Source organism: Nuphar pumila, chromosome 4 (assembly GCF_984573655.1).
Source record: "Nuphar pumila chromosome 4, dmNupPumi1.hap1.1, whole genome shotgun sequence".
Classification (NCBI taxonomy): domain Eukaryota; kingdom Viridiplantae; phylum Streptophyta; class Magnoliopsida; order Nymphaeales; family Nymphaeaceae; genus Nuphar; species Nuphar pumila.
In genome coordinates, this window is record NC_143252.1 from 122,482,054 (window position 1) to 122,504,959 (window position 22,906).

General features: G+C 36.4%; 1 protein-coding gene across 1 annotated transcript; it reads left to right on the forward strand.

The window, feature by feature from the left end:
* Positions 1-1,478: 1,478 nt before the first annotated feature.
* LOC149840870 (nucleolar protein 56-like) lies at positions 1,479-19,186 on the forward strand. Its single transcript, XM_090003411.1, has 8 exons — positions 1,479-1,835; positions 2,510-2,724; positions 2,807-2,964; positions 4,291-4,478; positions 4,572-4,824; positions 14,527-14,675; positions 14,791-14,943; positions 18,644-19,186. Exons 1-8 carry the CDS (start codon positions 1,628-1,630, stop codon positions 19,015-19,017), a joined length of 1,698 nt encoding a protein of 565 aa, XP_089859537.1. The 5' UTR covers positions 1,479-1,627; the 3' UTR covers positions 19,018-19,186.
* Positions 19,187-22,906: the final 3,720 nt, after the last annotated feature.

Here is a 22,906-nt window from a genome sequence, read left to right on the forward strand (position 1 = left end):
AAACAAGATTTTGCCAATTATATACCACAAATGGTTGATTGGTGGTCAACTTGGGCTTGAACGACTATGACTCTCAGGACCCTAAAATTTATTATTATACCCTTGAAACTTGTTGAGCATGTTTCAAATGAATTTCATTTTCGATTTTGACGAAATCAATAGCGTTCTTCTTGAAATTTTGATACGAATGCAATCACAGGTTCAAAACTCATAAAATGGACCTTCAAAATTATGATTTTGCCATTGGTGTTGTCCGGCATGCTTTAAGCTTGTATGAATTCTGATTTTGATGAAGTCACTTTTGTTCTCTTCGAATTTTCGATGTGAACAGAACCATGCATTCGAAAACCATAGAATAAGTCATCAAAATATCTATTACTTAGATATTGTAACTAATTAAGAATATTGAAAGTTGTCTGGTGTTACGCCAACCCATTTACATCTCTATGTGTGACAAGATCTTGACTCTTGAATTTGCAAATCTTTTGAAAAATACGACATAAGGACATGATTTTTTTGTTTTTAATCAATTAAAATTTATTTATTGATATATTAATATTAATAAATTTTCACTGAAATATAATTAAAAATTATAAAAAGCTATGAAAAAATATTGAGATACTAGTGAAACCATAGTGACAAAATATTATTGCGGTAAATCGTAGTAGCCAAATTCTCATGATAACTTTAAAGTTTTTGTTTTCTTTCTTTTTTGCGTAAAGTGACAAAAAATTAAATTCCAACATAAAGCAGTTTGAATTATTTTTGTCATGAAATAAAAATTTAAAAGTAAAGAATTTATTTTTACAATTTTATCAAAAGTATTGGCCAACCAACTCTTGTGGCTTTTTGCCTTTTTTTTTTAAATGCCAATATTTGTCAGCATGTTGGAACATGTTCAGATCGTGTCAGTGCCATGGTAGCGTCTTTGATTCGTGTCAAACCCCATGGGATAACATGGATCCAAGATGCTTATTGCCCCAACTCCATAAACACTGAACACCAACTATGAAATTGAAACAAACAAATTGACCACTAAATATAATTGTTATATTTACCAAGGATTTATATTAGCTACAATGAATTGTACCTACTATCGAGTTTGAATCTCATGATGACAATTGTTTCGACTCAAACTAACCTCATAGATGTGTTCAACATGTTCAATTTAGTGAAAATCAACCTTTTTGAACATGTTTTTTTTGACAAAAAAATATGTTTTTATGAGTCAAAAAACCGATGCATTCATAGCCGTTGATTGAATCTCAGAAAACACCTCCATATTGGTCAGATTCGGGCGATCCTAAAGCCCGTTCTTACTAAATAAAACATTGGATCGTTAGATGTGCTAAAACTAAAAGAAAAACAAAAAAAAGAGGCGTTCGCTAAGACGATTGTATTTACGGTCGACTGTACCAAACTTTTTCCCCGTTTAACAAGGGCTAATATTTATGCCAAAATCAGTACTTCTTCACGCTTACGCAGAGGCTGGTGTTTTGGTCCAACGCTTTAAACCCTAACCGCTTCTCTCTCTTTCTCCTGCCTCTCCCTCTCTAAAACCCTAAAAAAAACGGAAGCCTCTTTCTCTCTCTAAGCTGGTTGGGGTTGCTGCTTCCGCCTGCCCACCATGACGACGTTGTACCTCCTCTTCGAGTCGGCTTCCGGGTTCTCTCTCTTCCACGCGTACGGCATCGATGAGATCGGCCAGAACACCGACGCTGTCCGGGAGTCCATCGCCGACCTCAACCGCTTCGGCAAGGTGGTGAAGCTCACGGCCTTCCAGCCCTTCTCCTCCGCTGCCGACGCGCTCAGGCAGTGCAACGCCATCTCCGAATGTTGGTATTCCTGCCCCTAACTAGAAAACTGGTCGTTTCCTGCCGTCGAAACACCGAATTTTCTCTCTTTAGAATGGTGGGGAGATTGTTTTCCGGTGAAATTTTTGATGGTATACGTTTTTCCGGGTGGATTCGTCGTGGTTTTTTCTCTGGGTGGGAGATTTTGTATTGGTTTTGTCTTCTTCTCGGTTTTCCTTTTGAAATGCGGAACTTTCTCTCTCTAGATTGCTCGGGAATAGATGTTGCAATCAATTTGGTGATGGGTATCTGTTTTTTTTGTTGAATTTGTTGTGTTTTCTTTGATGGTTCTTTTTGGGGATTACTTTATGGGGGATAGTTAATTGTTTCTGTCCTAAAAAAATATTGAATTTCTTATGTTTAATTGTTTGGTCTCAACTCCCTCTATTTTTTAATACTTGGGTTTTTAGCAGATGAGCAACAATTAGGGGGTTGTTTATGGGATAATTTTATGGGAGATGCTTGGTACTTTCTATCCTCTGATAATACTGTATTCCTTATGTTTTACTGTTTGGTGAAAACTCTTGTATATTTATGAATAGTAGGTTGTTAATGAATCAATATAGGCAAACGTTATTTGATTATTATGTGTTCTTGCGCTTCTCTTATTGAGTATTGTTTGGTTTTATCATTTGTTGTTTTTATTTGTGATGCAGTCATTTTAACTGATGAACTGAGGAACTTTCTGGAGCTCAATCTGCCAAAAGTTAAGGAGGGGAAGAAGGCCAAGTTCACCTTAGGTGTCTACGAGTCAAAGATTGGTTCACAGATTTTTGAAGTTACCAAGATTCCTTGCCAATCCAATGATTATATTCTGGAAATCATGCGTGGTATCCGTGTGCATTTCGAGAGATTCATCAAGGCCCTCAACGTCTGTTGTCTGCCATTGTTTTGTTCGTTTATCTCCTTCATTGAAATTTCATTAACTGTTATCCATTTTGTGCACCAAACAGCAATCAGATTTGGAGAAAGCTCAACTGGGTCTTGCACATGGTTACAGTCGTGCAAAGGTCAAATTTAATGTTAATAGAGTGGATAATATGGTCATCCAGGCGATTTTCCTCATTGACACTCTAGACAAGGATATTAACTTGTTCTCCATGAGAATCAGGTGGATCTCCCATTCTTTCTCTTCTTGTAAAGCAGTTGCTTCTTTGTCACCAGTTATCTTGTAGCTAGTGTTCTTGCTTTCTGCAACAGTTTGGCAAGATTAAACCAAGTTATTTTCTGTTACAAATGGTGCCTAATAGTGTTCTTAATTACCGTGGAAGAATTATTCTTTTTCTTCAGAAAATATTATCCTAAGAGAATATTTTTGCTTTTCATGTAAGAGCTAAATAAAGCATGTTACTTCCTCTTGTGGGGAAAGTAGGCCGTGTGGGAAAATCGTTGGCTCTTTCTTGAACTGAAGCCAATTTCTGATTCTGAAAGCATTAGGGATTAATTAAATTCAGAGAATGGAAGGAACTGGAACAGATGACAAATAATGCAAAATTGAAGAAAAATCCATATTGCTTTCTATGAAATCCCGTTTTCCACCTCGTGATCATTGCCAAACAAGGAATGCTTAGCTAAGATCCTCAAGAAATTCTCAGTTGCCTTGGGAAATATAGTCGATGCTGTAAGGTCTCCTATACTTTAGCTTTGTTAGACAGTGTTTTTGTATAGTGGCCACTTCCAATGATAAGCTACAGTAGAAAATAATGTTTAACCATTGTTTTGAGAAATATGTGATCAAATCTCAAGGACTGATTGCTACTTTATTCTTCCTGCTATTCACTTTAAATATTACATCCTTTTTGTTTCAATGTACTTGTGCAGGACTCCTCCACTTTGTACTATTTGGAAGGAGTTTAAACTTTATACTCCACAACACGATCATGAATGCAACCTTGACTTCCAAATAATCCAAACCATTTCCATACTATCTAGTTTGACCTCAGTTCTATAAATCTTATGCTATCTATAGAATGCATTTGATGGATCTGAGCTAGGATTTCAGATATCATATTCTTTTCGTGTCAATTTTTTGAGTTAAAGAAATTCTATTCTGGCTGTCCTTATTCTTTAACATGTGTATGTGGCACACTTGTTCACACATCCGTGTGTGTAGCAAATGCAAGTATTGTGCTGCTGCTGTAAATGTCTCATGTTTTGGAAATGTCACTTGATACTTTTTGAAGATTTTTCAAACTAGAAGAGAAGCCTTTTTTTCCCTCTCTAGATTTAAGTTTCTGGTAATCTATCCATGATATATCGTGATAATTATTTTTATAAGAGTATCACTGGATTTCACTGAATCTGACAGTGATGATAAAATTGTTTGGTGAGATGGTGATTATTGTCTGTCATTTTCCCCCTATGTGTGTTACTATTTTCTTGCAAAAGGATTATATCTGCAGCTTCTATTGCCTAAGCTGTTATTACCTGCACACAGAGAATGGTATTCGTGGCATTTCCCAGAACTCGCCAAGATTGTCAATGATAACTATCTTTATGCCAAAGTTGTAAAGCTTATAAAGGACAAATCTGTTCTAAAAGAAGAGTCCATTCCGGAGCTTGCAGATATCCTTAGTGATGAGGACAAAGCAAAAGAGATTTTTGTTGCAGCCAGTCAGTCCATGGGTAGGTATTGTGAAAGTTGGTTCTTTCTTATTCTTCTTTTTCCAGGTAGCTCTTGAATCATTTTTTCCCTCACCTTTTGTGTTATCTTCTCAGGACAGGACTTATCTGCCATTGACTTGTTGAGTGTTCAACAGTTTGCTCAAAGGGTAATGGACCTGTCTGAATTCAGAAAGGGGCTTTATGAATATCTTGTCGCAAAAATGCAGGATATTGCACCAAATTTAGCATCTTTAATTGGTGAAATGGTCGGTGCCCGCTTGATTTCTCATGCTGGTAGCCTTACAAATTTGGCCAAATGTCCTGCATCTACTCTTCAAATTCTGGGTGCAGAAAAGGCACTTTTTAGGTAACTGACATCTTCAAACTTTCAGAGTTTGTGCTCAAGCAGATACTCGTCATACATGAGAAGCATGGGATTTTCCTTTATATAACTTGTTTTCTCTATGTATGGTACCTTCCTTTGAGGATGTTTCTCTCTTTTCTTCTAATGTGCTTAGTTCTGTCTCTTTTTTGCCCTTTTTTCCTTCGTTATTAAGTCATTGGAAACCGTCTTTACTATCTTTTGCAGACATTTGCTTTCAATGGCTTAGAAATGAATCTCCACAACTTGTGGAATCTGCTTTGTTTAAAAGAAAGTCGTTAAGTAGGTCAAGTTATTTCTTTGATAATAGATGCAACTGTATAGTGATAAAAGCATATGACAGCGGCATCAAAGATATTCTGATGCTAATGTCTTTTATGTTTCACTCTATGTCACGTGGATATGAATGCGAGAATGGGCCACTATGTGGATACACTTGGTGCAACACAGCAATTCTTAAAAATTAGGACATGTGGACATGGCTGTATATATATATATATATATGATTAAAAAACATCAAATAATAACACTAAGTTGAAATTAAAATGTAATGTAAATTATGACAAATTAAAAAAATGCAAGTGAATATAAATCAAGTAAGATTTTAAAAGGAAATAAGATACAGTTAAAGATAGAATGTTGACTTTGTCTGACGGTGGCATCAGAAATATGCCGATGGTAATGTCAAATTTTGAGAATGTTTGCAAACGCCATGACAGAAGAAACACTTTATTTGTACCATGAGATATGACTGGCAGTTGTGTATTATTACCTGGATTATCGGTTTGGATACCCTTGCGCTCGATGAGGAAGTTATTTGCTTATTGTTCAGCAGCTTTTTTGTGTTGGTTAGATGTCTTGGTTGTTTTATTTTATGTTTCACTCTATGTTACATTGATACGGGTGTAGGAACGGGCTGTTATGTGGATACACTTGGTGCAATATGGCAGTTCTTAAAAATTTGGACATGGGACACGGTTGTGCCGCTGTACACACACATTATATATATACATATATATACATGGGTGCTTCTATGGTGGTGCTGTACCACAACAACATATAACTTATGGTGGTACACACTTGATTTAGATAGATCTAAGTTCTAAATACTAAATCTTACTGTTGGATCATGTTTAGCATATTCTATTTATTCTTTTCATGTGTTAAAGTTGATTCAAATATGATATATTATACCAATTTTTAACCACTCTTATTTACATGAATTGTAAGCTGGTGATTTTCACCGTCTCAAAAATGAAATCTTATGGTGTATTAAACATGAAAAATTCTTCTAAGATACTAAATAAATCATGCAAAACACATCTGTACGGTTATATTTACCATTTGGTGGCTAGATCTATGCAAACAAGAGTGTGTACCACCGTATGGTATCATGGTACAGAACCACCATATATTTTCCTATATATATATGTACACTAGTGCAAAACTTGTGCGATGCACGAGAACAACAGTGAAAAGAAATTGCGTCATGGTGCATTGGAAGATATTGTTATTTATGCCAAAAAACCTAAGTCATATACCGCCACTTATGAATCATTTGTTACCCCAAATCACACCTGAAATAATCTGAACCTAACCTATTAAAGACAAGGTTAGACTTAGCCTTTGGTTAGAGCCTTAGTGAGTATGGCTGGACAACGGGCTGGGGCACCTAGTTTTTGAAAGAAGGCTTGACCTAAACCACTCTTAAACCCATCCCAACAAAGTCTCCGGTCGGCCCAGCCCAGCCTGCGGGCTAACGGGATGACCGTGGGTTTCTTATATATGTATATACAGGTCAAGTATACAACAACAACAACAACAACTACGCCTTCATCCCAAAACAATTGGGGTCGGCGATATAAACCAACAAAGAAAATCATTATGGGTCTTCCACATGAATCCTTCTCCTCCATTCATTTCTATCCAATGCCATGTCCTCGGTGAGGTTCAAAGCATTCATATCCTTTCTTATCACCTCCATCCATGTCTTCCTAGGCCTACCCCGACCTCTTTTAACTAATATATTTTCCCATTTCTCCACCCTTCTAACTGGAGCATCATTAGGCCTTCGTCGAATATGTCCAAACCACCGTAAACGATTCTCTCTCATCTTATTTTCAATGGGTGCAACGCCTACCTTCTTACGTATCTCCTCGTTCCGAATCTTATCTTTTATTGTATTTCCACACATCCATCTCAGCATACGCATCTTAGCTACACTCATTTTTTGAATATGATGTCTCTTGGCAGCCCAACATTGCGTACTATATAGTAAAGCGGGCCTAATAGTCGTCCTATAAAACTTTCCCTTCAACCGCAATGGCATTCTACGATCGCACAACACTCCAGTTGCACTCTTCCATTTCTCCATACTTTTGAATGATAGATCCCAAATATTTGAAAGAATCATCCACCGGTATTTCGTGCTCACCAAGCTTCACTACACTCCCATCACTATTTCGTTGCTTACTAAATCGACATTCCATGTATTCTGTCTTAATCTTACTCAACTTAAAACCTTTTGCTTCCAATGTTTGTCTCCATAATTCTAACTTAGCATTAACCCCAACTCTAGACTCATCAATCAAAACAATATCATCAGCAAACAACATACACCACGACACATTTTCTTGAATTGATCTCGTAAGCTCATCCATCACTATAGCAAATAGGAAAGGGATTAAAGCAGATCCTTGATGTAACCCAACCGTTATAGGAAAATTGGTTGTCACCCCTCCACAAGTGCGGACATTGGTTACTACTCCTTCATACATATCTTTAATTATACTAATGTATTTGAGAGAAACACCTTTCTTCATCATTGTCCACCAGAGAACGTCCCTAGGTACTCTATCGTAAGCCTTCTCCAAATCAATAAAAACCATATGCAAATCTTTGTTCCTCTCTCTATTTCTCTCAATAAGTTGTCTAAGAAGATGTATAGCTTTCATAGTTGATCTTCCAGGCATAAAACCAAATTGATTCTCCGATATCATGACAATCTTCCTCAACCTAGACTCAATCACCCTCTCCCAAAGTTTCATAGTATGAATCATGAGTTTTATACCACGATAGTTTGTGCAATCTTTTATATCACCCTTATTCTTATATAGAGGCACCAAAGTACTCTTCCTCCACTCATTAGGCATCTTATTTGTCCGCCAAATCTTGTTAAAAAGATTTGTCAACCATTCTAAACCTTTCTCTCCCAAGCATTTCCAAGCCTCGATAGGTATACCATCTGGGCCAACTGCCCTTCTTGATTTCATTTTCTTCAAAGCCTCTGCAATTTCTTTCTTTTGAATCTTGCGCATGAAGTCACGAAGTATGTGATTCAAAAATTAGATTCATCTTGAGTTAACCTCATGTTTTTTCAAAATTTTACTAAAAAACTATGCATTCAAGGAAATAAATGCAAAATATCGTGAATATAAGATGTAACCCGGCACGGCCTGAATTAAGCCCATGGACCAAACGGGCAGGTCGTGGGCTTTGTGTTAAGATCTAGGCCTGACCCGGTTGGTCAATGGGTCGGGTTTGACCCAGCCCAACTCATCAACGACCCAGTCAAGCTTGTCCACTAATCGGTCTCGGCCAGCCCGGCCTGCCTATTGTCCAGCCCTATTGGCGGGGATGAAGTTCGAGGTTGGGTCTAAAATAGATCCAACCCAAACAGTTGGATCTAGGTGCTACATATTTGAATAATGGTTTGACCACAACAAGCAGGGTTGGGTGTCTTTGAATCTGAAGCAAAAACAGATAGGTAAATAAAGATCAGGTAAAAACCAGGTCTAATCCAACCTATTTTATCCTTTTCCTGCCATTTTAGTCATTTTATCGTCATAAAGTTTCCATAACTTCACAACAATATATGATTGAAACTGAATATGAAAACAACTCAATCTTTAACAGGTGCGTCTTGTTTGGATCAAGCTCGAGATCACCTATCTTCAACCAAATGAAAATGAGAAGATATCATCAAAGTCGTTCTTGTTTGATATAGACTCGTTGACAAGCTATCTTTTGAATTTAGAAGAAGTCTACATGCTAACTAATCTCTGTTTCTAGCTTCTTGACTAATGGCATGTTTCGATATGGTGACCCTGAGCTAGAAAAGGAAAACTAAAAGATGAGAAAACCAAGGTGTAAAGGAAATGCATTATACATAGAACTAGAAATGAAATGCTAAAAGACGAGATAAAATAAGGTACAAATGAAAAACCATGTAAGTTATGGAAAGCAGACCACATATAAAGATTATCACATATTGGGGAAAGCTTCATCAGTTCATTTCGTCCCTTCGACTTCATCCTTTGTTCTTTTAAAATTTACTATTTATAGTTGTCATTTTTTATTTCTTCCACAACCATCCTCAAAAGCGTAGTTGTATGCAATGGAAAGGAAACAATGAATGCATGCACAAAGAAAGAACCAAGAACATGAGAGAGAGAGAGGCACAAAAGTGTGAGGGGGCTCAATGAATAAAAAAAGTTTGTTTAACCAGATGATGTGTGAGAGAAAATGATGAAAAATCTCTCCTTTTATGAAACTTTATGGAGGTTTCTAGAGAGTTGTTAAAAGACTCCATATTGGAAGGGGCAAAAAATATTGTAACAAATACTCGTTGAAAATTGAAATCTTAGTATTCGAAGGATCAAGCATTGACAATGTGGTATTGTTACTTTTAACTGGGTAAATTGATAGAGTATTAAATGAAATAGGGAAAGAGTAAGAAATAATGATAATTTATGACACCTTTTTAATTGTGCAAAGCCGATGAACACATTATACATGTTGGGAACGATTGAGAGAAGTGGGATGCATGATGGGGCTCTAGATAGGAGGGGAAAAGATGAGAGATAGAGAGATTAAATGTAATATATGACATAATTATTTACTTCTGATTGCATGTAAAACTGTATTAAATACGAGAGAGAAACTTGGAGCCTATCTAAAGTCAGAGAGAGAGAGGGTGTACAAAATACAGATGGGGAAGAAGAGATTATGTGTGAGGCAAGTAAATGAAAGAGAAAAAGAATTGGAAGGTGTGTAGGGTGAATAAATGAGAGAGAAGGAGACATTGGGAAGAGAAAAATGTTATCTGTGCATAAAGTAAGAGAAAAACTCATTAATTGAAAGAGGAAGAAGAAGTGAGGTAAATATATAGCGAAAAGCGCTAGTCAGTAGACCCCTAAAAAGACTAGTCAATGACTAGGCGGGACTAGTCATTACTAGTCGGTACCCCAATTTAAATGTATAAATGCATAAAAATATGCTTAATTCTTTTAATAATAATATGTTTTCATCACACAAGTACAAAATTACACATGCTTTCACAAAATATACATAATCAGAATATACATATATATGATTGCACACACACATTCAATTATTCATAATATATTCAGTATAATCAACAAAATCTGCTTTTAGCCTTTCACATAAAAATTGATTTTAACACACATATACACATGTTTATCATATTCATAGTGTAATCAGAATTTATATATAGGCAAGGGCAGCTTAGTCGCTGACTAGGTGCCCTAGTCGGCAAAATTGGTATATTTTAGGCAGCTTAGTCGCTGACTAGGTGCCCTAGTCAGCAAAATTGGTATCTTTTATGGTACCCACCTAGGAATTGCAAAGCCTAGGTGTTTTACTTACGCTTAGGCCAACTAGTCTACATTTTTTACTGCATATATATATATATATAAATATCAGCAGCAATAGAGTAGAAGAGGAGAAAAGAAGACACGGTATATATATATATATATATATATATATATATATATATATATATATATATTCTGTTAACACCATCCCAAAAATATCAGCAGCAATAGAGTAGAAGAGGAGAAAAGAAGACATGGTGGTTGACCCTTAATCTTTTGATTCTTTGTGAAGGGCTGCACCTCAATAATCCATTATATACATGTGTGCCCTAATAAGGCAGAATACAAAATAATACAAGAAAGAACATAAAATTACATGATAAACACATACAAAACTAAAAAATTACAAATATAACCTCCATAAAATGTCACTATCTCAAATGATAGTTTTGCCCTTCAACTGTTCTAACACTCTCCCTCAAGTTATACATGTCATTTGACATGCATAACTTGCTTTTCAAGTAAAGATGCATCAAATACTAAAATCAGCACTCAAATGAGATGCAAATATAGGGGACAATGGAAAAAAGAGTACCTAAATTTTCGATAACAATTTTGCAGCCCACTATCAACGAACCAAGCCTGCGCTTATGATGTATTTAAACATATGTTCTCAAAAGAATGAACCACGTTATTGATGCTGCTAACATCTTCATTAGGGACACTCAGTTCCCCTTGAAGTTAGAATTGTAAACCCCCATATTGCCAACATTATTTTTTCCTACTGCTTTTTCTTGACAATATTTCACCAAATGATTCTGACCACCATAGATATAACATGTTATACCACCAAAATTGTTCCTATAACCGATGTTTGACCTGTTATAACTATTATTATGTCCCTGATTAGGTGTAGGAAGTATTCCATGACTTGGATTTTGCTGTTGAAAACCTCCATGTCTAGCATAGTTATTGTAACCGTCATAGTTGTTATTGTAGCCACCATAATCTTTGTTTCTACCTCTGCCACGTCTTTGGCCATTATAGTTATTATAACAACTACCATAGCAGCCTCTCCTGCCTCTTCCTCCCTGATTTTCACCATTATTATTCCCTGTGAACAAGACATTGTGGTCAGCACTTTGATTGGATATATTAATGCTACTATGCTTGCTTGGATACATAGATTCATGATGCAGCAGCATGGGACGCAGATCAGGGAACTTAGGGAAATGTTCCCGTGGATAGGCTGATATAACAAATGATTTGTACCCTTCTCTAAGGCCTTGCAAGGTGTACAACACCTTATCCGAGATGCTAATGAGCTATTCAATCATGGCCAGCTGATCACATATGTTTTTGATTTTTGTTAGATAATCTGACATTGATTGCTCCCCTTTTTTGAATTTAATCAACTCTTTCTTGATGTGCAATGCATTGGCTTGAGAGTGTTGATCATAGCGATTCTTTAGCTCATCTCAAACTTCTTGTGCACTTGACAGTTCAACTACTTGAGCACAAATATCTTCAGAAAGGATCAAATTAATCCAATCCAAGAGACCTTGATCTTTTGATAACCAATCATCATAGGCTGGATTTGACAACCATGTGCTTCTTGTTCTCTCCATCAGATTCCTTTGTAGTAATTAATTCGAGAGGTGCCTTTATGGTACCATCAATGTGCCCTGCAAGTTTCATGTGTCTGATATAGGGCAAAACTATTCCATTCCAAACAATTTAATTGGATGAAGATAACTTAACATTGACTTTGGGAAACAAAATAGGTGTAGCTGAAGAAGACGCCATGACTAAAAGATTGATACTAGAAACAATAATCTCTCCTTTTTCTTTTGAGATCACACTACAATAAATCTGATCTGCAGGAGAGCTATCAGATCACAGGGAGGTATGCCTATACCATGATAGACTAGTATCTAAAGATTAAAAGGTTGGCACAGTACCCAAGATAGTGATGTCAGCAAGGGATGGGTACCCAACAAGGATCAAAGGCTACAAAGAACAGATATGAAGCAGAAAATATTCAAAGTAACAAATATCTTGAAAACCAAACAAGAAACTCAAATAAAAGAAAACTTTGGTCACAAGTAAACAGGGATCTTGATATAAACAAAGCAATCTTAATAGGAATAAAGTAGAAAAGAGATAACTGGATCTGATTTAGATGATAGAAAGAAATAAGAAGGGATCAGATGTGGGAACTGAGAAGAAAAGAGGGTAGAAGCAAGCAAGAAGAAAGAAAAGTAGAAGAAGGAAAAAGTCTTACCCTTTTATCATGCACTGAAATCAAGGGAGCCATGAAGCTCTTTAGCTCTGATACCATGATAACACGATTCCAAAAATATCACCAGCAATAGAGTAATAGAAAAGAAGAAGAAGACGTGGGGTTAGCCCTTAATCTTTTGATTCTTTGTGAAGGGCTGCACCTCAATAATCCATTATATTATGTATGCCCTAATGTGACAAATTACAAAATACAAAATACAAAATACAAAATAGAGGAGAGAATAAAAAATTACATGTGTCCCCACATGGGATTTTACATAAAAAGCATTTACAAAACTCACAAAATTACAAGTATACCATCCATAAAATGCCAATATCTCAAATGCCAATTTTACCCTTCAATTGTTCTAACATATTCTAGATCACTATGTTTAAAAACATCAAATAATAAAATTAAGATGAAATTAAAGAGTAACGTAAATGACGACAAATTTAAAAAAAGAATGCAAGTGAATATAAATTAAGTACTTAAGATTTTAAAAGGAAATAGATAAGTGAAATAGAATGTTGACTATGTCCAACAGTGACATCAGAGATTCTGATGGTAATGTCAAATTTGAGAATGTTTGCATGTCATGATAGAATAAACACTTTATTTGTACCATTAGATAGATTGACAATTGTGTATTATTACCTGGATTATGGGTTTGGACACTGGATACCCTCTTGCTTGACGAGGAAGTTATTTGCTTATTGTGAAGCATATTTTTTGTGTTAGATGTTTTGGTTGTTTTCTTTTGTCACATGGATACAGATGCGGGAATGGGACGCTATGCAGATATGCATGGTGCAACATGTCATTTTTTAAAAATTTAGGAACAGTCCGCTATGCAGATATGCTTGGTGCAACACAATTTTTTTAAAATTAGGACATAGCATATATATATATCCAAATGTTTTGGAGAGGCTCAAAGTTTAAAGTGGCCTAAGCTTCTCCCCAACCTGTAAACACTTTACACGTAGCACTTTGCTCTTCCCCATGCACAGATAGGTAACCTTTTCCTCTTCCCAATGTCTTCTCTCTCTCACATTTAATCACCCACATACTTCTCAATTCTTTTCCTCTTTCATTTACATACCTCATATGTAATCTCTCCTTCCGTGTTGGTACTCTCTCTCTCTCTGTCGCCCCTCTTAGACCCCAAGTTTTTCACTCATTTAATCGTTAGTTTTACATAAAAGTACACCATATTTTTATCATACATTATATTTAATGCTCTTCTATATTTATTTCTCTCTGTCTCTCCCATGCGTCTTTTCCCCTCTTTATCTAGAGCCCCACCTTGCATCCCTCCCGGTTTTGCACAACTAAAATGATCATTATTATTTACTCTCTTTCTTTCTCTCATTTAATATTCAATCAGTTTTACACATTTAAAAATAAAGTACTACATTGTCAGTAGTTGACCTTTTGTATGATGAGCTTTTCAATTCTCAATATTTGTTATAATATCTTTGGCTCTTTGGCTCTTTTAAAAATAAAGTACTACATTGTCACTAAAATCCCTGAATTCCAGTCACTTTTAAATAAATGCCTTAACTACCTGGTGAAGGCAACTGTTTCAAAAAGGATGTGTGTGTGTGGAAATGGGCTGAGCATGAGCTGCAGACCATTTGATATGTTGAAATCGGACCCTTGTGAAGTCTGAAGCAGCATAAACAAGCCAGACCCAAGCTGCTTGTGACCATCTCATCTCATCTCCGGTCTTAAATTATGTTCCAGCAAAAGTAGAGTCTAATGATCCTGTTACTTTGTGGCTCTGCACAGGGCTTTGAAAACCCGGGGAAATACCCCCAAATATGGGCTTATCTTTCACTCATCTTTTATTGGTCGTGCATCTGCTCGAAACAAGGGTCGTTTAGCTCGATACCTTGCAAACAAGTGTTCAATTGCATCCCGTATAGACTGTTTTTCAGGTATGATTTTGTTTGTTGTATTTATAGTTATGTTTTTTCAATCTCTTCCTTGTGTAGATGTGCATATAGCTTGTCCCTTAGTTATCTGGCTAATATTGATACTTCATGTGAATAGAGACAAACACCAACATTTTTGGTGAAAAGCTTCGAGAACAGGTTGAGGAGAGATTAGACTTTTATGACAAGGGAGTTGCTACTCGAAAGAATGCTGATGTGATGAAATCAGCTATTGATAGCATGATTAACAGAAAAGATGATGGTTTAGAAGGTACATGATCTGTTTTTATGAGTAAGGTTTCCCATTTAAAATTGTGTTGATTGTTCCATTCTTTTTTTTGGTACCATTATTATTGATTTCTGCTGCCAATCATAGTCATGCATTTGACAGCAACAAAAGCATGCTAGATTTTCCGAATATTTTAGTGTTTACTGTGCTGAAAAAAACATTGCCACCTGTTAGATTTGCACGTTTGAAAGGGGAGAATTCATATTCTAATTAATTTCACCATTTTGCTTGAACCATTCTTGTGCCTTTTGGTGTTTGCAAATTAGTATCCGAAGTTATATTTATACTTGTAACTTTTGCAGAGCAGAGAACATTTATTTGGTGTCTCATTTATAAAGTCTGTTGCCTGTAATTTTTCATCTTCTTGAAGTTAGCAAGGAACTGATGCACATCCAAGGACAAAACCAAGGTTTTGCCAGACTAGGAAGTGGAAGCGGAAGCGGAAGCGGAAGCGGAAAATGATATGGGAAGTGGAAGTGAGAAGTGATGCATTTTAAAATGTATAGGAAGAGGGAAGTGAGGAATGAAAAAAGCAATATAAGAATTGAATGTGAATCAAAATGGAACACAAATAAAAACTAAAATAAAAGTGACTATTCTTAATTTCATGATTTTTTTTAGCATAGGAATTAAATTTTTAACAAAATCTAAAAATGATGATTGCCAATTTAGAGAAAGCTCATGGAAGTGAGCGAGAAGTGCAGGAGAAAACACATAAAAAACATGAAAGTAGAGTGAGAAAAAATAAAAGAATAGATGAAGGGTGTGGAAAGCATAGGAGAAGCGTGGGAGAATCGAGATTCCCATCAAGTTTTGGAAGCGAGGAGTATCGCGCTTCCGAAGCGAGTTTTCCGGAAGCGGGCTTCCCACTTATCTAAGAAGTTTCCGGTAACTCTGGACAAAACCCATTCATTAGGGGTTAATCAATTTATGTTCACATCATAGTCATCAATTTAGGTCTTGGCTACTTCCTAGTTAGAGTTTTTCATGGGAGATTTTTAGAAAAGTGGTTTTCTTGGGACAATTTTGGCATTTAAATCTATGTGCATGATCAGATAGAACCTGTTTTTACACGTTATTATAAAAGTTACTACTCAGGACACCCTCTTGCTGCTTTGGAGTTTGGACTAAACTGAACAGGTCTCGTGTCCTGAGTAGTGGGTTCACAGTACCCCATCAAAACAGGTTCTACCTGATCCGCTCTCACGATAGATCCCTTGTCCTGTTTATTGTAAGAATGAAGGTTGATTCTAGTTGAAATTGCCAACATGGCGATTTCTGTAAACTAATCTGAAGTTTAAAGGAATTTGAGTTTTATTATACAATGCCGAGGACATCCTTGTAAAATAAAAATTTGAATTCAAGAACTTTAAGGGTCCCAAACGATAAATTTTGGTGAATTAACCAAGCTAAACTTAATTTCTTCTTGTAATTATCACATTTGTTTTTATTTGTCGGTTGGGGTAAGTTGTGGTTGAAAAGGTATTTTTTATTAAAGAAGAGCTGAAAAAGATGATGTGACAGAATAATAAAAGATAAAAGTTCAACAAGACAACCTTGATGGGATATTATATTCGCATGGATTCTCAATGTCAATAGTTTATGTCAGATGCATACAAGGGCTCCACTTATCTGGTAGGGTGTCTTGCTTAGTTGTCAAAAGCTGCCCCTAGGTCTACTAGGCTCCACCTAGGCTGTTTGGGCTGGTTAGGAGTAAGTAAGGCCACCGCCTATATGGGTCGAGGCGGTAGGGTCCTGTTTTTTTACCTAGGCTGCCTAGACTATCCATGTCTTTTGTTTTTTCTTTTTTACCTTATTTTTTTTCTTCTTCCTCTTCCTTTCACCCCTCTGCTTAGTTGTCAAAGGCGGAGCCTAGGTGGCATAGTCGAGGTAGTCTGTCGGTCTAATGCGCAGTTGCACACACATTTATATTTTGTGTAATTGTATATATATATTAACATATCATAAACATATATTATAAATTTACAATATTATGTGTTTATATTATATATAATTATATATATACATATCTGTGTACTTAATTCATATATAATCTATAAGCGTATGAGTTATCTATTTGACTGTTTTTATGTAATATAATTGCTTTACAGTGTTCGACATCATGTTATTATTTGTCTATTGCTTATTGTTGATTGATTTTATGTTGTATACATGTTATTAATTTTTGTAGTTTGTTTACATATTTTGTATGTTTTTTTATTGTTTTTTGTTATTTGGGGTACCGCCTAGTCCGCTTAGGCCCTGCCTAGGCCTCACTTAGTCATTTTAGGGGCTCACCACCTAGGCTCCACCTAGCGCCTTTGACAACTAAGGTGACTTGTGAATGTTACAAAGGTAACTGGACGTCTGGATTTGAAACCCACAGGCGGCATCCCTTGCCAGAAGGTCAAAAAGGGTTTACCAACTGGAGGTCTGCCAATGTGCAGTCAGTGAATTTTTGGGGGTGTGGGGTTTCCCACGGATCTTTCTCTTTGTATTATGTAGTTTGTCATTTGCACATGTACTTTGAAGATAATAGTTATGCTTTATCGCTTTGGATTGTGAATTTTCAATGTATATTTACTTTGAAGATGTCAATAAGGCCTTGTGGCTTTAAATGGTGAATTTTCATCGTGCCCACATGGTTGTAGACCTGTTGGACCAAGCATGTCTGTGTACTGCCCCTTGGCCACTTCATGTCTGTGTCAGATAATTGTCAAGTTTTGTTCTAGATGGATCAGATTGATCATTGTTTGTGACAGAGATTTGGGCTCTGTTTGGGAACTGTCTGTCTTAAGGGAGTTTATACATTTAGAAAAGTGGCAATCTTGGATTTGGCAGCCACGACGCCTAGAAGAAGATAGTTGCTAAATCCAGTGTCTCACCTCCTTTCCCAAATGCATAAACTACCTCCTCGCTGTCATTCTCTTAAACAGCCACCACCAAAGTAGTTTGACCAAGTTTGTATGAACTATCCCACCTATCAGTTCTCAAACAGAACCTCAAGTTCCTTCTCTTAGGGGGTGTTTGTTTCACCCCAAATCAAGGAAAGGAGGCCCCCACTTCAGGTGAAAGTGGGCCTCTTTCCCACTTGGGGTGAATGAACACACAGGCGGGAAAGGGGGTGTGTGGCCTCTTTCCCTCTGGAGCTCGATAGAAGGATGGACATGACTGGAGGTGGCATGTAACAGATGCCCCTCTTACAAGTAAAAAAGAAGCAGCTTCTATGGCGAGATGTAAGATGAGAAAGGTCAACGAACTGTATGATTATGCAACAGATAATTAGAAATGAATGAAGCCAATCTCTGATTGAAAAGAACCAATCCAAAAATTATCCATCTCCGGTCATTTGCCAATAACTTAAAATGGGATTGCCTTTTAATGGGCATGCACTATTGACTTGTTCTGAAAACATGAGAAGGCATCATTGGCCATATTCGGTATTCAAGAGGGTGCTTCCACCGCTGGCCATGCCATGGCAAAGAGACCACAGAAACACAAGCAATGTATAACTACATCGATCATTCTCCTCCTTACATAGCATGGTGGATTCTACAGAAATGAAGTCTTTGTATGCATACATCAATCATTATTTACTTCTTGTTTTGTAATAACATATGATTTTGCTCTATCATCTTTATTGTGTATGATGGTTACATTTTATTGGTTGATGGACCTCCAGATGGAGAAAAGAAGAATGACCTAGCACAAAAATCTTCTGATGTTGCTGAAAAGAAAAGTAAGAAAAAGAAGAAAGGAGAGACCACAGGTCAGGAGGATGTTCCAGTGCAGGAGCTGATGGATTTAGCGGATGGAGTTGCTTCGGCGGAGCCAGAAAGAGAAAAGAAGAAAAAGAAGGATGAGAAGCGCATGAGAGTGGTAGATGAAGCAGTGACACCAAATGGAGTTAGTGAGAATCATGGTGAGTTGGAGCAGAATGGAACTGCCAAGAAGAAGAAAAAGAAGGGAGGCGAAAAAGATGAAGCCTATCAAAACAACTTTGAAACACCGAATGAGAAGAAGAAAAAGAAAAAGAAGGCAGATGAAAGCAGTTGATGAAGATCGACTAACATAAATGAAATTTGAAATCTTGTCAACTTACATAGGCAGGCCTTAGTTCCCATGTGCTGATTGGCACTTTAAATGAATGCATTTCAGTTGGATCTTTATATTGTCTTGCAATTCTTGCACTTTAATTTTAATTGCAAGTATGCGGTTTGATGTATTCGTTGACTTCTTTTTTTTTTGAAATGATGAGGAAACCGGGATTCAGCCCTAGTTGGCCCCTACCCTGTAGTGGTAAACGGCAGACTGGATACCTGTCGCTCTAACTATCTGGGCTGTCCTACAAGGGCTTACTGCGGGGGCTTAATGTATTCATTTTTTTTTAAAGATGAGAAACCCTCACCGAAGACAACTACGGACAAACCCATGCGGCAGTGGGGTTTGATCTTGTGCCTTCATCTCAGCACCCTCACAACCACCCCACTGGCCATGCAGGTGATCCCCGCCGTGGTACATGTATTTCATTTAATGAGTAGTCAAGACATGGTACAGGTAACAGCAAACCGCCCTTTGTGACATACTAAGGTTGGTTTATCTCGTGAATTCGGGTTGGTTGCACTTTTCTTTTTGTTTTGGGGTTTGTTGTGATCACTAGAAAGAACTGTCATCTCTGGAAACGGTGCATTTTAGTTTGTTTTCAAGCAATATTTTATCAGTTCTTTGGTTAACAATTATAGACATGTTGCTGTCATTTTCTTTTAATGCTGATGCACTTTTAGGTCACATTCGCAAACGTCTTCTGATTCTCTTTGTGATTGCACATCACGATCACAACACTCTCAATTTTAATGGAACATGAGAAAGGGCAAGCTGTGATTGTGATTCTCACTTCAGAATTTCTCTTAAATCCTTCCAAGCCCTATGACCAACAATCACAGTATTTTTTATTCTCATCTGTGAGTGATCATCCCACCTATGACCAACAATCACAGTATTTTTTATTCTCATCTGTGAGTGATCATCCCACCTATGACCAAAGCAAACGTCTGCTTAGTAAAAATAAAGACATGAGAAAAGAGCTGGCTGTGCCTTAAGACTTCCTTCTTTTTAGATGCATATTTATAATTTTATAATTTTTAGTAATAAATTTTATATTGGAATACTGATATTATGTATTTTATCCACTAAAAATTCATGTCTTCACGTCTCTTATTTTAAAGAAATTGCACATTCATGTTTTGTGGCCATATTAAATCCACGTTCATGTTTGTGTCTATCTATCATGTTTGGCTTCTTAAGCCCACTCGAAGTGCCAGGACAATTATGAAGTCATGAGCTAGCTTGACAAAGTTTATGTTTACAATTATGTTTAGAGGTGTCAATGATCGGATGGTATCTGATATCCAAACTGAATTCGACTCAAATTAATCAGATTAGTTTAAGGAACCAAATTCAATTACTAATCAGATTTATAATCGGTTTAGGGCTTCTTTACCAAATTCTCACTGGAATCTTGATCACATTACATGTAATTTAATTGGATTCGGTTTTACATTCTCTCTATCTAAATCCTAATCTGACTCCAACTTGGATCAGCCAATATAAATTGGATTTGGTATTGGCCACAGCCAACCCGAATCTGAACCATTTACATTCTTAATCATGGCCCAAACCCACTGAACAGGCTTGAAATAGTACATTATCGAATGCGGCTTGTTCGGTAACCCCGTTTTAGATGTATATACGATTAGGGTACATAATCAGTTAAGATTCGGTGGAGGCTCTATTCACCTGAGTTTGAACTCGGTTAGGTTTATACAATTAGATCTGGCCTGAGTTCAATCCATTTAATTCACATCAAGAATGATACCAGCTAGCCATATTCTGTCTGTCAAATTTTCTTTTGTTTTTCTTTTCAATTCTTTTTGTGTTTTGAAAATTAAAAACCTAGTTTTCAGGTTTTGAATAATCCAAACACCAACAAAACTTGGTTTGCAAAAACTAGGTTTTAGAGCAAAACCATGTTTCTAAAAAACTTGGTTTTTCCTTTGTGACTCAAACGGGGGCCTGAGCTTTGCTGTGGTTTGTTGATATTTAAAATGAAAAACCACACCCAGGATCAGAGACCTAGCCGCGCTGGCTCTGCCTGCCGTACTTACGGTCACTGTCCTGACAGAGTAAAACCACGGTTGAACCTCCACAGATGCTGTAAATGACAGGTGAGGAACAAGTGATCTATGTTCTCTTTCTTTTTGGCATTGAAAGCATCTATTAGCAATAGGTACTGCTTCATTGGAATTGCCCCTCTAGTCTTCAACAGAGGGGTACCCCAGAGCCTGAAGGCATGGCATTTTATAGATATAGTTTTCTATATTTATTTATTTATTTATTTATTGAAAGTTGAATGGTTATAATCTGTCCCTCGTGGGACATAGTGTATGGACAAAATTTTGCATTTCCCTTTGTGCATGGCATTTTCAAAAATATATAGTTTGTTTTTTGTGCATTTGCTTTTGAAAGTTTGAACTTTTGTAACTTATTCTCCTTGAACATTGTTTAGCAACAAGTGTGGTATTCAGACAAAAAATTGCTTCTCTCTCTCTCTCTCTCTCTCTCTCTAAGCAGAACTCCATTTAATGTACAGTTTTTTCAATAAAACTTTGAAAACCAAAATAAAAAATGAAATTTGGTTTCTTTCATACTGCTTGCTATTAGAATAGAAAGAGTTGTGTTTAGGAAAAAAGTTTTTCAAGAAAATATTTATGTGGAAATGCTTATGGGATTTCAGACTCAAAATCATATCGGGTCTTAGATTGAAATCGTGTAGTTTCTTTACCTTGAGATTCAAGGAAAAATACTGTATGTGTGTCTTTTTTATCACATTTTACAAAATTAGAACTGAATTTAACTTTATAAATTATTTGCCATTCTTTAATCAGAAATGGGAAAATATATTAGTTAAAAGAGGTCGGGGTAGGCCTAGGAAGACTTGGATGGAGATGATAGGAAAGGATATGAATGCTTTGAACCTCACCGAGGACATGGCGTTGGATAGAAATGATTGGAGGAAAAGGATTCATGTGGAAGACCCAAAATGAATTTCTTTTTTGGTTCATATCGCTGACCCCAATTGTTTTGGGATGAAGGCGTAGTTGTTGTTGTTGTTTGTTGTTTTATTCTTTAATCAGAAAATGACCATAATGTAAGACAAAAATGACGTGTTTCCAAAAATGTCCCATAATTTATTAAATCCATTAAATGGATAATTCCACAGGTTATCAATTTTTTAGGATTTTTTTATCCTTCTCATGTACGAACCTCACGAATTTCGCAACCCCTATGCAAATTTTCTTAAAAATCTGCATAACACCCTCTGTTCTCGGATCTATATCTCAGTCATCCGACATGAAAACCCATATTTTTATACCCGTTGAAAAGCTAAGATATAGATCTCAAACTTTCCTGTTTTTGAGTTAGAACCGAAAACCTTAGACCGGGGTTTTCAGTTCTGAGATCCAAAACCGGAACAAAAAACTATTCTGAAGTATGTCTTTTAGAAGTCGATTCTTTCCAACCATTCATCAGATCGATGTGATCTTGGTGGCATTGTTAATTGAATATATATTGGCTATTATCAATTGTACCTACAATCAACTTAAGAAAACTTTTTTTTTTCAATTCTTTTTGTTTTCTCTAGTAAATATAACCTTTTAGATATGATCTACATGTTATGTTGAATAGGAATCAGCTATTAAATAGCTGGAATTTGAAGGGCATGAAAGTTTCTTGGACATTGTAAAAATCAATGACAATAAACACACAAAAAATTTGACTAAAAAGAGGGTTTTCATTAAAACAAGCAATTTTTGGGTTAAATCCTGTTAAATCAACCATGCTGAACATGTTTACGAATTTAGATTGAGTCAAAACTACTTGCATT

Coding starts and splice junctions, on each gene's coding strand:
- LOC149840870 (XM_090003411.1), top strand. CDS start 1,628: ATGACGACGTTGTACCTCCTCTTCGAGTCGGCTTCCGGGTTCTCTCTC. Junction 1,836..2,509: donor GTGCAACGCCATCTCCGAAT/GTTGGTATTCCT, acceptor TTTGTGATGCAG/TCATTTTAACTGATGAACTG. Junction 2,725..2,806: donor GATTCATCAAGGCCCTCAAC/GTCTGTTGTCTG, acceptor TGCACCAAACAG/CAATCAGATTTGGAGAAAGC.